The 12,040-nt window shown below is 45.8% G+C and overlaps 1 protein-coding gene across 1 annotated transcript; it reads left to right on the top strand.

Moving 5' to 3' along the window:
* The first annotated feature begins 192 nt into the window (after positions 1 to 192).
* Positions 193 to 2,923, top strand: LOC146182294 (ribonuclease kappa-like). Its single transcript, XM_084577385.1, has 3 exons — positions 193 to 350; positions 494 to 653; positions 2,694 to 2,923. Exons 1-3 carry the CDS (start codon positions 279 to 281, stop codon positions 2,753 to 2,755), a joined length of 294 nt encoding a protein of 97 aa, XP_084433511.1. The 5' UTR covers positions 193 to 278; the 3' UTR covers positions 2,756 to 2,923.
* Positions 2,924 to 12,040: the final 9,117 nt, after the last annotated feature.

The following is a 12,040-nucleotide window of genomic DNA, read 5'->3' on the forward strand; positions in this document are numbered from 1 at the left end:
TAAAAATTTTATTGGGATGATTCAGTTGAAGCTCGAACAAGAGAGCAGACAAGTCAAGATGGCGACGAGATCGCCCTAGCGGCAAATAACTTACACATTTGTTTATTTGACCATTTGACATAGCGAACTTACTGCAAAAAGCTATGAATCATTTATCGCTAGGCAGCGCTAGGAGCGCTAGCGATCTTTTACATTTGTAGTGTGCAGTATCCTCGAAGCCAGGTAACCTGCGTGTGATGCAGTGATCGGAGGGCGGAGGGAATAAGCGAAAGCAAGCTATGATCCGAGTTTGTGGGCCTAAATTGTCAACATGCTGCTCCATACTTAGTGTATGGGGCATCATAATGCTGGTAAGTTTATCTGATGATTCCGAATTGTGCCCTGTATTCGCGAAAGCGGAGAGTTGCAAGTAGCGGTTCAGCATCGAGTCATATGACTGGTGAGCGCCATGTATTCTACGCGTCTTCCCGCGGCTCGTTTTTTGCCTTTTCAGGTCATTATGGGCATATTCCTGTTCACGCATAGCGTAGCCTTCGCGGAAGATCTGGGCATTGAAGCTGAGCACATGAAAAAGCACGAGTTTTTGACAGAGGCCAACCGTCGGTACACCCAGGCGGCGTACAACTGCTGGATTGCGGCTTGTTTGTATGTCGGTAAGTACCGGTCCTCGTGATTGAACTTGTTCAAATTGCAGCTCGTACGATAAAAGGGTGAACAGGCGCAAAGTCTTTAAGTGTTCTCATATTTTTGCATATGGGGTGGGGTGTGCATTCATATACTCATAGCTGTGAGCGGACTCTCGGCAACTGTCGGAAAACAAAACAAACAAAAAAAAATTCTAATGGAGCGCCTAACAGGCAGCTTCATTAGTGCTTGAACTTACCTTGTTTCTTGCTTTATAATGCTGAGAAGAAAAATTCTGGAAGCATGGGTAATGGAGACCTGCCAGAAACTTCTGCTTGGGCTTCAGTGCACTCTGAATGATCGAATTGAAATCAGAGGTGCACGGGTACAGCGGAGCTGTTGTCGAAACGAGTCTCCACCATGCCAATGTGACCCGAACGGTGTATTTGTAGCACAGATTCGCAATATACAACTTGATTAGTACCCTGCTCAATTAGTGTAGCTGTGAGCTGCAGAACAGCAGATCGATTTCAGTGACAGTTTCAAGGCACTGTTAAAACAGAGGATATGACTAGTGTTCTTTGGAGGGGTTTTTGAAAGCAGGAAAGGTGTAATATGTATTTTGTTGAAAAGAGAGTGAGTAAACTTTATTAGATGGAGCTGGCATGAAGGCTTATTCGCGGGAGATAGGGAGTAGGGACAGGAAGATTTGGACACGAGATTGATGTCAAAAATAATGCAATTATGCAAAACACAGCTTAGTGTGGTAAGAAAACACCGACAAAACCCCGGGTTATGTGCCGCAGTGTGGCTAGATTGGGTACAATAGGGAGTAGGGACAGGAAGATTTGGACACGAGATTGATGTCAAAAATAATGCAATTATGCAAAACACAGCTTAGTGTGGTAAGAAAACACCGACAAAACCCTTGGTTATGTGCCGCAGTGTGGCTAGATTGGGTACCTGTTGCAAGGTTGTTTCAAGCTGCAGGGCAGTGAATGACCAGTAATGTATACAGGCATCTTAGGTGCCTCAGAGGATGTCCACTTACACAGTGAACATGATAGAATCAGACTGTTCCATGCCTCAAAGGGTGCCAGCTATACATAGTGCAAAGATGTAGGTGTTATTAAACTGAAACAAGAAATTCTGCTCACCAAACACTAATTATGGATGAGACAGTTAAGGTGAAAGTGAGATTCCATGACAAGGCCGTTTGGGCTGCAGCAGCAGTTTTATGCTCTTCACTGGCACAAAAAAATTTAGTCACAGTGAGTACACGTGACTCTTTAGATATTTTCCCGTTACTTGATTAGAATGTGATGGTTATATTAAGGAGGACTGCTTATCACCACTTGGAAGTGGTGTAGCTTCGTCTCTGGGATCCATAGTGTTATCGCAGTCGATCTGCTTGTGAAATCATCTGGTCAAAGTGTCACTCGTGTTTCTTTTGTTTTTATTTTTCCTATTCATAAAAACTGTTTTCTGCAAGAGCTATTTTTTGGGATCATAACAGTACTTTGTCGATACAGGCCCGCTACAGTTTTTCCTTGGATATCCTTTTTAAATCTGTAGTGAAGATCTGCCCACATTCATGACCATCCACTTTCAACCATGGCAAGAAAATAGCCAGTCATTAAAGCAGCTTTTTGGCTTGCATGAAAAAAGCTAATCTTAAGATAAAATTGCAAGTGCAACAGTTTTATTGCCTTCTGAATTTGGTTAGTGGACAAACACCTGTGGGCATTGGCTGTTGTTACAGCAGCATGCACGCAGCAACTAGTGCATATGGTTTTGAAGTTGTATCCAACTGTAGTTTTAGTCTTTCCAGTGTGGGATTACTCTGGAGTCACTGCTCACAAGCATGCAACCAAATGTGTGTAAGAAAGCCTATGTTAGCAGTGTACGGCTCTATATTTCTTTGTAATGTGGGCCCTGCCATATGTAAAGCAGTGTATGAACACATGTTTCTACCGAAATATAAATTGGCTATTCTGGAATCGATATCAGCACTGTACATGCATTGTCTTTAATTGTCTATTTCTAACCTAAATGTTTGTCTGTTTCAGTGACATTGGCAGCCTCTGTGCACCAGATATACATGAACAGAAGAGCACAGCGTACTTATTAGGCAGTTCCTCACATCGTTGATCGTGTTATTGAAGCATTCAGCATTCCCTTGAAGACTGCCTCAACCTTCAGTGTGCTTGATGTGATCAAATGCAACTTGTACCCAAGAGACCTTAGCTCCTAGTCTTCTTTGTAAATATGCAATAAAGGCTGTACATACGTTTTCCCAGTTCCTTGCTTTTTTGTTCACAGAATAAGTCATAGCTCTTGACTAGATGTAATTTATTGTACCAATTTCTATTATTAAGAGCATTTTATCATACATGAAAGCATCAGTAGTGACGACTGTTTAAGATAGGATGCATTCCATTAGAGGTAGTTAACTTGTTTTGAGTCTGAACAGGCTGGTGTCGTAATATAAACTCGTGAATAACATGAAGTTGTCAGCATGTGTAGCACTTCAGTGCAGAATCCATTTTCACAGGCTGTATGAATCTCAAAGATTCAACAACACAACAACAATTCACCGTTGTGGCCGTAGAAAGAAGGAAACAAAAATGCACGGGCCTGCTACTGACTGTAGCTGAACCACCTCCGCTGCCTCGTGCAGACAGAAGAGAAAATAGAGAAGAAAGAAAAGGACGAGGGAGAGAAAGACGCGCCAATACAACAGTCGTCGTCCATCACCGAAACGGTGGCGGGTGCAATGACGGCCTAACACAAAAATTCTGTGGCAGGCTAGCCCCCGCCATAAGCAGCGGTGACCTACCTGTCCCAGCCCCATCAGAGGAGTGCCATTTTTTTTTTTTTTCATCCTTCCCTCCCAGCGCGCAAACAATTGTCCGCAATACACGCCCTCCCAACGCGCCCCCTTCGACCTCCCTCATTTGCAGCATTCCACACTTCGCAGCATTGTGCACGGCGCGACGCGGAGGAACCGACACTAGGGTCCCTAGAAATATTCCAATACTTCTAGGGACTCTACCGACACTGCGTGTAGCCGGTCAACCAACTTAGGGGCGGCGGCGGCAGGATCGCGGGGTCATGACGTTACTGAGGGTAGTTATGACGTCACACCTGCCGGGTCACAGTCGGGAGCGCGCTGCCTCTGACCCGGCGGCCGCTCAGAAAACGTCAAAAATACAGGCATCCGCTCAAAACTAACCCGAATTATGTGTCTGTATACCAGTGTAATCGTGTCTTAAGAATGCAATTGTGGTGCTTTCTCAATATTCTTGGATACTTGTTCAGTATACCTTTAACAACGCGGTTCAGGTGTCCAAGAACAAGTGTGACAGATCCGGGGTGGTTCAGTGGTAAGACGCCCGACTACTGTCCGGAGTGCCCGGGTTCGAACCTGACTTCGGCGGCTGCATTTCGATGGAGGCGAAACGAAGAGGCATCCGTGTGCTGTGCAATGTCGGCGCAAGTTAAAGATCCCCAGGTGGTCGAAATCACTCCGTAGTCCTCCACTACGGCTCCTCTTTCTCTCTTCCCACTTTCACCCCACCTTCCTCCCTTCCCTTAGGACGTGGTTCAGGTGTCCACAGAAAGAAGTGTGACAGATACTGCGCCTTACCCTTCCTGTGAACCAACTATTATTATTAGGATACTGTTCCTTCTTTCATTCCCCCACCTTCCTCCCTTCCCTTACGACGCGGTTTAGGTGTCCACAAATCGAGTGTGACAGATATTGCACCTTTCGCTTCTTGTGAACCAATTATTATCCTTTCCTGTGAACCAATTATTTTGCAGCGAGAGCTACACTGGCCGCAAAGTAGTTTTTTTCGCGAAGGTAGAGGTGGCCAAGGATGGCTGAGTGTGGCCCTACGGGGCTGGGACTGGTAGGTCAACGCCGCTAGCGGCGGGGGCTAGCTAGCCTGCCAATGATATTTTTTGTAGGCCGTCACTGCACCCGCCAGCCACCACTGCTTAGGTGGTAGACGAATGCTGTTGCGGTGCGCGTCTTTCTTTCCCTCTTCTTTTTCCTTTCTTCTCTATTTTTCTCTTCTGTACGCACAATTAACCAATTATTATTATTAGGCAGCGCGGTGGCTTAGCTACAGAGCCAGTAGCAGGCCCGTGCATTTTCTTTTCCTTCTTCCTACAGTCGCTACAACAATTTTTAAAGACGTTTACACTTTCTCAGACTCAGTCTATCAATGCCATTGGATTGGATTGGTAAAACGTTCATTCGGGGCCTGCAGTAGAACGCGCGCTCGCGCGCGCGCGCTCCGTACGGGGCCTACGTCGTCCTCTGGGCACCGGCCGCGCGGCCTGGGTCCCCGCTCGCCGTGGCCGGCTCGCTGGTTCCCTGCCGGGCCAGCGCCTTGATGACCTGCTGGACGGCCCAGAGTTGTTTCTCTTGATTGTCGCTCCCTGCGGCTGCTTCCAGTCGCGGCGGGATCCTCCCAGACTTAGCTTCTTCCTGGTACTTGGTACAATTCCACAGCATGTGTGCGAAGCCGGCCGTCTCCGTTCGGCAGACTCTACATTTGTCTGTCGGGTGCGTCTCGGGATACATTCTATGCATCAGCGACGGACTGGGGAGTGAGCCCGTCTGTAGCTGTCTAAATAAAACGGCTTGCTCTCGACTGAGCCCCGAGCAAGGGGGTGGAAGAGTTCTGCGAGCTAGGCGCAGAAAATTGCAGAATGAAAAGCCGGTGTTAAAGACTATCGCGAACTACGACTAATAGTTGACTCTATAAAGGGAGCTGGTCAGGTCGAATGCATGTAGAAACGTCCCTAATTCGGGTTAGGACATATGCTGGCTTACGTGTAGCACTGGATGTGGTGCGCTTTCCAGGTTTGTGGAGCGCTCTCGTGATGTGTGGTGATATAGACACTAACCTGTAATGCACTGACTGCTTCCTTCGCCCTGAAAAAAAACCGGCAAGTCTATTACCTTTACCTCTATCAATTTTGCCTTTGGCCCTCCAGCGCTCTTGGTTTCACCATGGCGCAAAATATTTGAGGTGGGGAAATGGTTGCCCGCACCATTGTTGGGTGAAGTCCAATATATAATTACTTCAGGCACCACGAAAGGGCTCTTCATAAAATGGGTCATTATCGCACGTTCTTTTAACAATATATTACATGGGCAGGAATTGGCGCTTTCGTGACAAAGCAGTAACTCCCGCCTGATGTTTTCTCGGTTGTTCGCTCGATCGTTGGCTCCTTCGTTCTTCACTGTCCTTAATGTGTCTGCCACCACTCAGACGACAACTTAAATGCAGTACTCGTTTTGAAACAAGAAAACACAAGAAAAGAGCTTAACACACTTTTTAGCTTTTTGAGCAGGCATTCAGCCACAGAAATTAAAATGAGGTTGGGCAGCCCGCCTTACCGAGTCTTTCAACTTGAAGGTGAAAACGGAATCCCATCTTGTGCAGGCATGATTTGAGTAGTTCAACTTGTTGAAATCATGCCGGTACAAGACAAAATATTTGTAAGACTGTGCAGGAAGCCTCCGCTTCCCGAAGAGTTGGCTAGCCGAACGAAGTTCGTAATTTCTCCATATCTTCGTAAGATTTCTCATAAAATCTTCAAAATATTTCACGGTGATATGAAGATGATGAGATAATGTCTGCGCCTTGTAAGCTTTCAAACATCGCACTTCAGTGGGGAAAACAGACTTCAAAACCTGCAATCTTTTTCATGAGGCACTAAAGAAAGTTCGTTTCATGCGCCACAGGTGTCGTTGTGAGGTTTAACGTCTCAAAGTGACTATGAGAGACGCCGTAATGGAGGATTCCGGAAATATCGACCGCTTGAAGTTCTTTATAGTGCACTGATATTGCACATCACACGGACGCCTGACTTTTCGCCTCCACCGAAAAGCGGCCGTCAAGGCCGGCATTCGGCACCCTTGTCAACAGTAGTCGAGCGCCTTAACCATCTATACCACCCCGGCGGGGTGCTGTGGTGGCTTTTTAGTTGGCCAGACGAGTAGATGTCTAAAAATCCGCCTGCAAGAGGACGCGCTCTCTCTGGAGTAGCCTGGAAGATCATACCTGGTCGCTCCCTATCGAAGTTGCGAGGGCTGATATCCTATAGCTTAATTAAACACAGATTAGAGGACAAACGAAGAGCCAGTTGGAACGAGAAATGATTGGGGATGGAAAATAGTCTACCTTAAGGTCACAGCCTGATGAATGTGTTAGAAATCATTCAGTGTCCATTCTGCTGAGAGAATTATTGGCATTTCGTGCTTCTTATTGGTGTTGCTCATGCGCGATCACAACGCTTTTGCGCATTTTATTGTTGTCCTCTCAGGCAGATTTTTTTTTTTTTTTGCTCCTTTTGAAAGTGTCTTCGTCCAGTTTTCATGCAAATCCTTGTGCGGATACGTTTACATATTTCACACGTTCACTGTGTTTTTTTTCCGCTGCTTTCATGCCATCTACGTAGTGACTGTTATCGCAATGTTTGCAGTTTCTTTGGTCATGTTTACACCCACCCACTTAGTGATTGCTGGCAGAATGAATGTTAGTTGTCAGTACCGCCCTGTGTTGTCTCCTTGCCTCCGTCTTGTCATTTAGACGGTTTTAATTTTCTTCAGTCTTCAGCTGGAGTGAAGATTGCTGGAAAACGTGTCAACAACCTTAGATATGCGGATGATACCACTTTAATGGCAGAAAGTGAAGTGGAACTCAAGAGACTTCTGATGCGCGTACAAGAAGAGAGCGAGAAGCTTGGGCTTAAACTGAACATTAAAAAGACAAAGATCATGGCTTCTTGCCCTATCAAGTCCTGGAGCATCAATGGACAAGAAGTGGAAGCTGTGACAGATTTTCTGTTCTTGGGCTCCAAGATTACCTCGGAAGGAGACTGCAGCCATGAAATTAGGAGACGCCTGCTTCTGGGAAAGAGAGCAATGGTTAGCCTTGACCGCGTAAAGAGCAGAGACATTAGTTTGCCAACCAAGATCCGTATAACTCGTGCTATGGTCTTTCCAGTTGTGATGTATGAATGCGAGAGTTGGACTGTGAAAAACGCTGACCGCCGAAGAATTGACGTGTTTGAATTGTGGTGCTGGCGAAGACTCTTGAGAGTTCCTTGGACTCCCAGAAGATCAAATCAGTCGATATTGTCAACCATAAACCCTGACTGCTCATTGGAGGGTCAAATTCTAAAGTTAAAGCTCAGCTACTTTGGTCATCTGATGAGAAGAGAGGAGTCGCTGGAGAAAGATTTGATGTTGGGAAAAGTTGAGGGTCGCCGGAGAAGGGGTAGGCAGCGAACGCGATGGTTAGATGGCATCCTCGAGGCACTGCAGATGAAGTTATGTGATGTTAGGAAGATAGTGAGAGACCGGAAAGCGTGGCGTGACATGGTCCATAGGGTCACGAAGAGTCGGACACGACTGAACTGAACTGAATTTTACCATGTGGAAACACTGCAACCTCAGTGCTCGTACACATTTTAAGGCTTACCACTGCTGGTGGCAGATGCACGTAACAAAGATAATCACCCTGCTCCGTTTATTCTAAACATCAATAATTTAGATAAAGATGCGGCCAGCATATGCACTTCGTTTACAGCACTCTACTTTTACCCTCCTCCCCAGCGTCTATAGCATCGCGTATCCAGCCTGGTTGTTCGGGCCGAGACAATGGTTTATTTTTCTCCTTTACTATTTAGTCGAGCCGTGTTTTCCGTAACTGTTTAGCACATAACTAGGAATGGGCTTCATATGCGAGTTTCATTCCTTTTTCTCTTTTAAGGGTTGGCACAACTTTCAGTAACGCTGGCTATAGGCAACCAGCAATGAACTTTGCTGTGTCGATCGACGCGCCGTAAAATGTATCTTAGCGAGAAGAGCAAATACTTTTCTGCCGCTTTCGTAGGGCGTTTTCACGCCACCTGCATGAGCTTACAGGCATCAGATTGCACGTTCTGCCGAAGCTTTGCATGGCCTGCCAAATAACTGGGCTACATCGAGAGCGCCTGGGTAAGATTGCACGTTCTGCCGAAGCTTTGCATGGCCTGCCAAATAACTGGGCTACATCGAGAGCGCCTGGGTAAGACGTTAATTGTCATACGCGTATCTATAATGCTGCTGAATATCCTCGGTCGTTCATCGCGAACCAAGCGGCTAACAACAGCATTTTAGAGGCGCGCTGGATGGGTGAATGGATGGATGGAATATAGGAGCATCTCCCTTGAAACGGGGTGGTAGCAGTTGCTATCATGCTCGTTTTTCCCCCTATATCTTAATTATTGTTTTAGATCACTTAACTATATTATTTTATTTTTTGAATTTTTGTTTCTACATTACTAACATCATGTTACTTTTCTGCTTTTAAGCCACCAATCTTCTAATCGTTTTTTGCTAGCTTCCACCACAGGTTCATTCACCCGTCCACTGGTATCTCTAAACCCCAGGGCCTCAGTGACTGCGCCTGCATCGACTTCCGGAGGGATACCATCACGTTTGAGTATAAGATAGTTAATTGTTTCTGTGGATTTACCACATACTGCACATGTCATCTTCATGGTATTTTTTTTTCTGTAGCTGCGTGTTCTAAGGCACCCCGATCTAACTTCAAAACGCAGGGCACTGCCTCTTGAGTTATCAAAGAAAGGTTCCTTCCTGATCTGCCTTTTCCACTTTCGGTATAGTTCTACACTCTGTTTCTTTTCCATAGAATTTATCCAATTTTACTTTCTATGTCTTTCACCTGTTGTTTGACGCTCTTTATTCTTCGTCCTTGTGGCCAGCATACTTACAGGTTAGTTTCCTAGTTCTTTTCCTCCATTGTGAGTCAACGCTTTTTAGGTATAGGTACTTAAATACCTTAGCTACCCACCTGTTACTGTCCAGTTTTCTCAGACGTTCCTCATATAATATTTTACTCTGAGCTTCCCGTACTTCAAAAGATGCCCAGCCCATATTTCCCTGTACCGCCTCATTTGTGGTTTCTCAGTAAGCACCCAGTGCTAATCGTCCGACGGCTCTCTTATTTATTTCTATAATCGACTGTATTTCTTCTTTTAGGCACAAAACCGCATTTCTGAATGTAAGCCCGGGAACCATAGCTCCTTTCAGAATACCCCTTCAACACCCGATACCTGTTGTATCCCCACGATGCACTATGCTTCATTATCTCGGCATTTGTTCACCGTTCTGCCCTATAGTTACTGCTCATGATTTTCAATGTATGCCAATCCTTCGTTTACCCATACCCCGAGGTATTGATATTCTGCCACTCTGGGTATTTCATGGCCTTGTATTTTAAGACCCTGATCAGTTGAGCCGTTGAAAATCATCAGACTTGCGCTGTGGCGCTGTGGAACAATTGAAGCGCCACCTAGGCAGTGCAGGTTGCCTATAGTATTCAGTATTTTTAGCGGCAGGATATGATACGGCTGACGGACTGGTAATAGCGCTACTGCCAGTATCATGTACTTTAGAAGCTGGGTGGCTTCTTGACGTTGTAACATCTTTCTCAGTGTGAAGTTTAGCCTTTAAATACGCAGCAGCAGTAACTCATTGCCACTTATAATTATAAGGTACCATGCAGGAGTTGGTATACATTACGGGCTCGAAATAAATGTTCATTGATGGGAGCATGTATGGAATCGATAGTTCGCAAGTGCCGCAAATACTTCTTCAAAGTCCACGCATGTGCCTAACTTATGATAAAACATGACAATTTCAATTATAGTACTTTTGCAGTTTTTCTTCTCTTTTGCGGTGTGTTTCGTCGTGGCGACTATGTGCATTTATCACACACTGCTCACATGCTAAGTATATTGCCGCGAAACCTTCAAAACTGTATTTGTTGTTTTTTTAACAGCCGCCGGCATACAGGCTTATCACTCTGATTCTGGACCGCGTATCAGTTTCGTAATCTTTGTTTGTTAATGCTCGATGTCGCGAGTCACACCTTTATCAGTTTCGTTGTAGCGCAAGATGCACCGAGATCTATCTCGAAGATTCCGGCCACTCGTGTGTCTTTCCACAATGTTCCAGCCCGTGCTGGTAGCTGTTTGCGACGTTATCTAGATTGTTCTGTGCAGCCTTTAAATTGAGCGTTGACGAGTGTGACGAGCATTCTTTGTTTGACGATCGACGAGCACGTTTGTTTCTACCGCCGCCGCCGAGTTGCTCAGTTCTTTTGCGGGCGCTAGTCAGCCCAAATAAAGAGTTTCTTTAGTGCAATCATCGACCCCCTTCATTTGTGTCGTCGACCTCGACACCACTACGTGACAATATAGTAGCTAGTTTGCCTGTAGCATGTATTAGTTACATATGGTGCAGCACCGTAATTGGAGAAGCAGTATATACTATAGTTCCTGAGCTTAATGAAACAGTCGAGATCAGAGCTAAAAGTGAGCTTCCCAACAGAGGATTTAAACCTCTTGAGGTAACAGCGCGGAACGTGGACGGGAGCACAAGATTAGAAGCCGACACAACAGCGCTCGTTGTGTCGTCTTCTAATCTTGTGCTCCCGTCCACGTTCCGCGCTGTTACCTCAAGATGCGTAACCAACATGCCCAAGCTGCTATTCTAGAGGATTTAAAGCACTGTAATCGAGTGATCAGGGGGCATTTGTGAAGAAATGTTTGCGTGTACTCCAACCCATTGCGAATCAGGTCCGGAAAATGCGACGGTGAGATTCGCGCAGTTGAAGTCAGACTATGTTGAAGTCACGGTATCGACAGAAACCCGCTTTAATCGGTAAGACTGAAAACTGAATGACGATTGTAACGAACTGCTGCGTCGAATATATGTGCAGGTGGTAATTAATGGAAGAAAGGTTTTCCTTTTTTTTTTTTTTTTCTATTGCACGCCCGCCTTGAAATATCCTCACTATACACTGCGCATCGGCATAGCGTTTAAGCCCTGCATTGCTTTCGTGCAGCTGCGCTGTTATGATACTGAGCCCTAATCGATGCGATTCTCTAACATGATTGCATTGACGACGCGGCTCGTAAGTCAACGAAATACGTTTCTGATAAACCGCAGTGGTCATCGAGCCGAGACATATTACAAACCGGTCCAGTGAGCTTAATCGCTGCGCCCTTGTTTGGTGTCAAGTACAACGTGGTTGTTTTGCCTAACATTCATTGATGCGCACATCAGTGAAAATAATTCCATTCATTTTTACTTGCATCTTCAAACTTCAAACGACTGCGGTAGCCAGTGCCGCGAACAACGATCCCCCTATAGATTACTGGGAGAAGCTACTCACAAGCGTCAGCCCGTGACGTCAGCGGAGATGCGGTGGCGCTGGCGACAGCAGTGACTTTCGTGGTATAGGCAAAAGCGCGGGCCGTCTGCATTGGACGCGCGGCGATTGCTGTGTTTTCGGGCATAATTCCCAATATTTCTACGAGC

Source organism: Amblyomma maculatum, chromosome 8, assembly GCF_055883805.1.
Source record: "Amblyomma maculatum isolate TAMU_Amacu chromosome 8, ASM5588380v1, whole genome shotgun sequence".
NCBI lineage: Eukaryota > Metazoa > Arthropoda > Arachnida > Ixodida > Ixodidae > Amblyomma > Amblyomma maculatum.

Excerpts from the sequence above, each read along its gene's own strand:
- LOC146182294 (XM_084577385.1), top strand. The coding sequence starts at position 279 with ATGATCCGAGTTTGTGGGCCTAAATTGTCAACATGCTGCTCCATACTT. Across the intron at positions 351-493 it reads TATGGGGCATCATAATGCTG|GTCATTATGGGCATATTCCT; the intron begins GTAAGTTTATCT and ends TTGCCTTTTCAG. Across the intron at positions 654-2,693 it reads TGCGGCTTGTTTGTATGTCG|TGACATTGGCAGCCTCTGTG; the intron begins GTAAGTACCGGT and ends TGTCTGTTTCAG.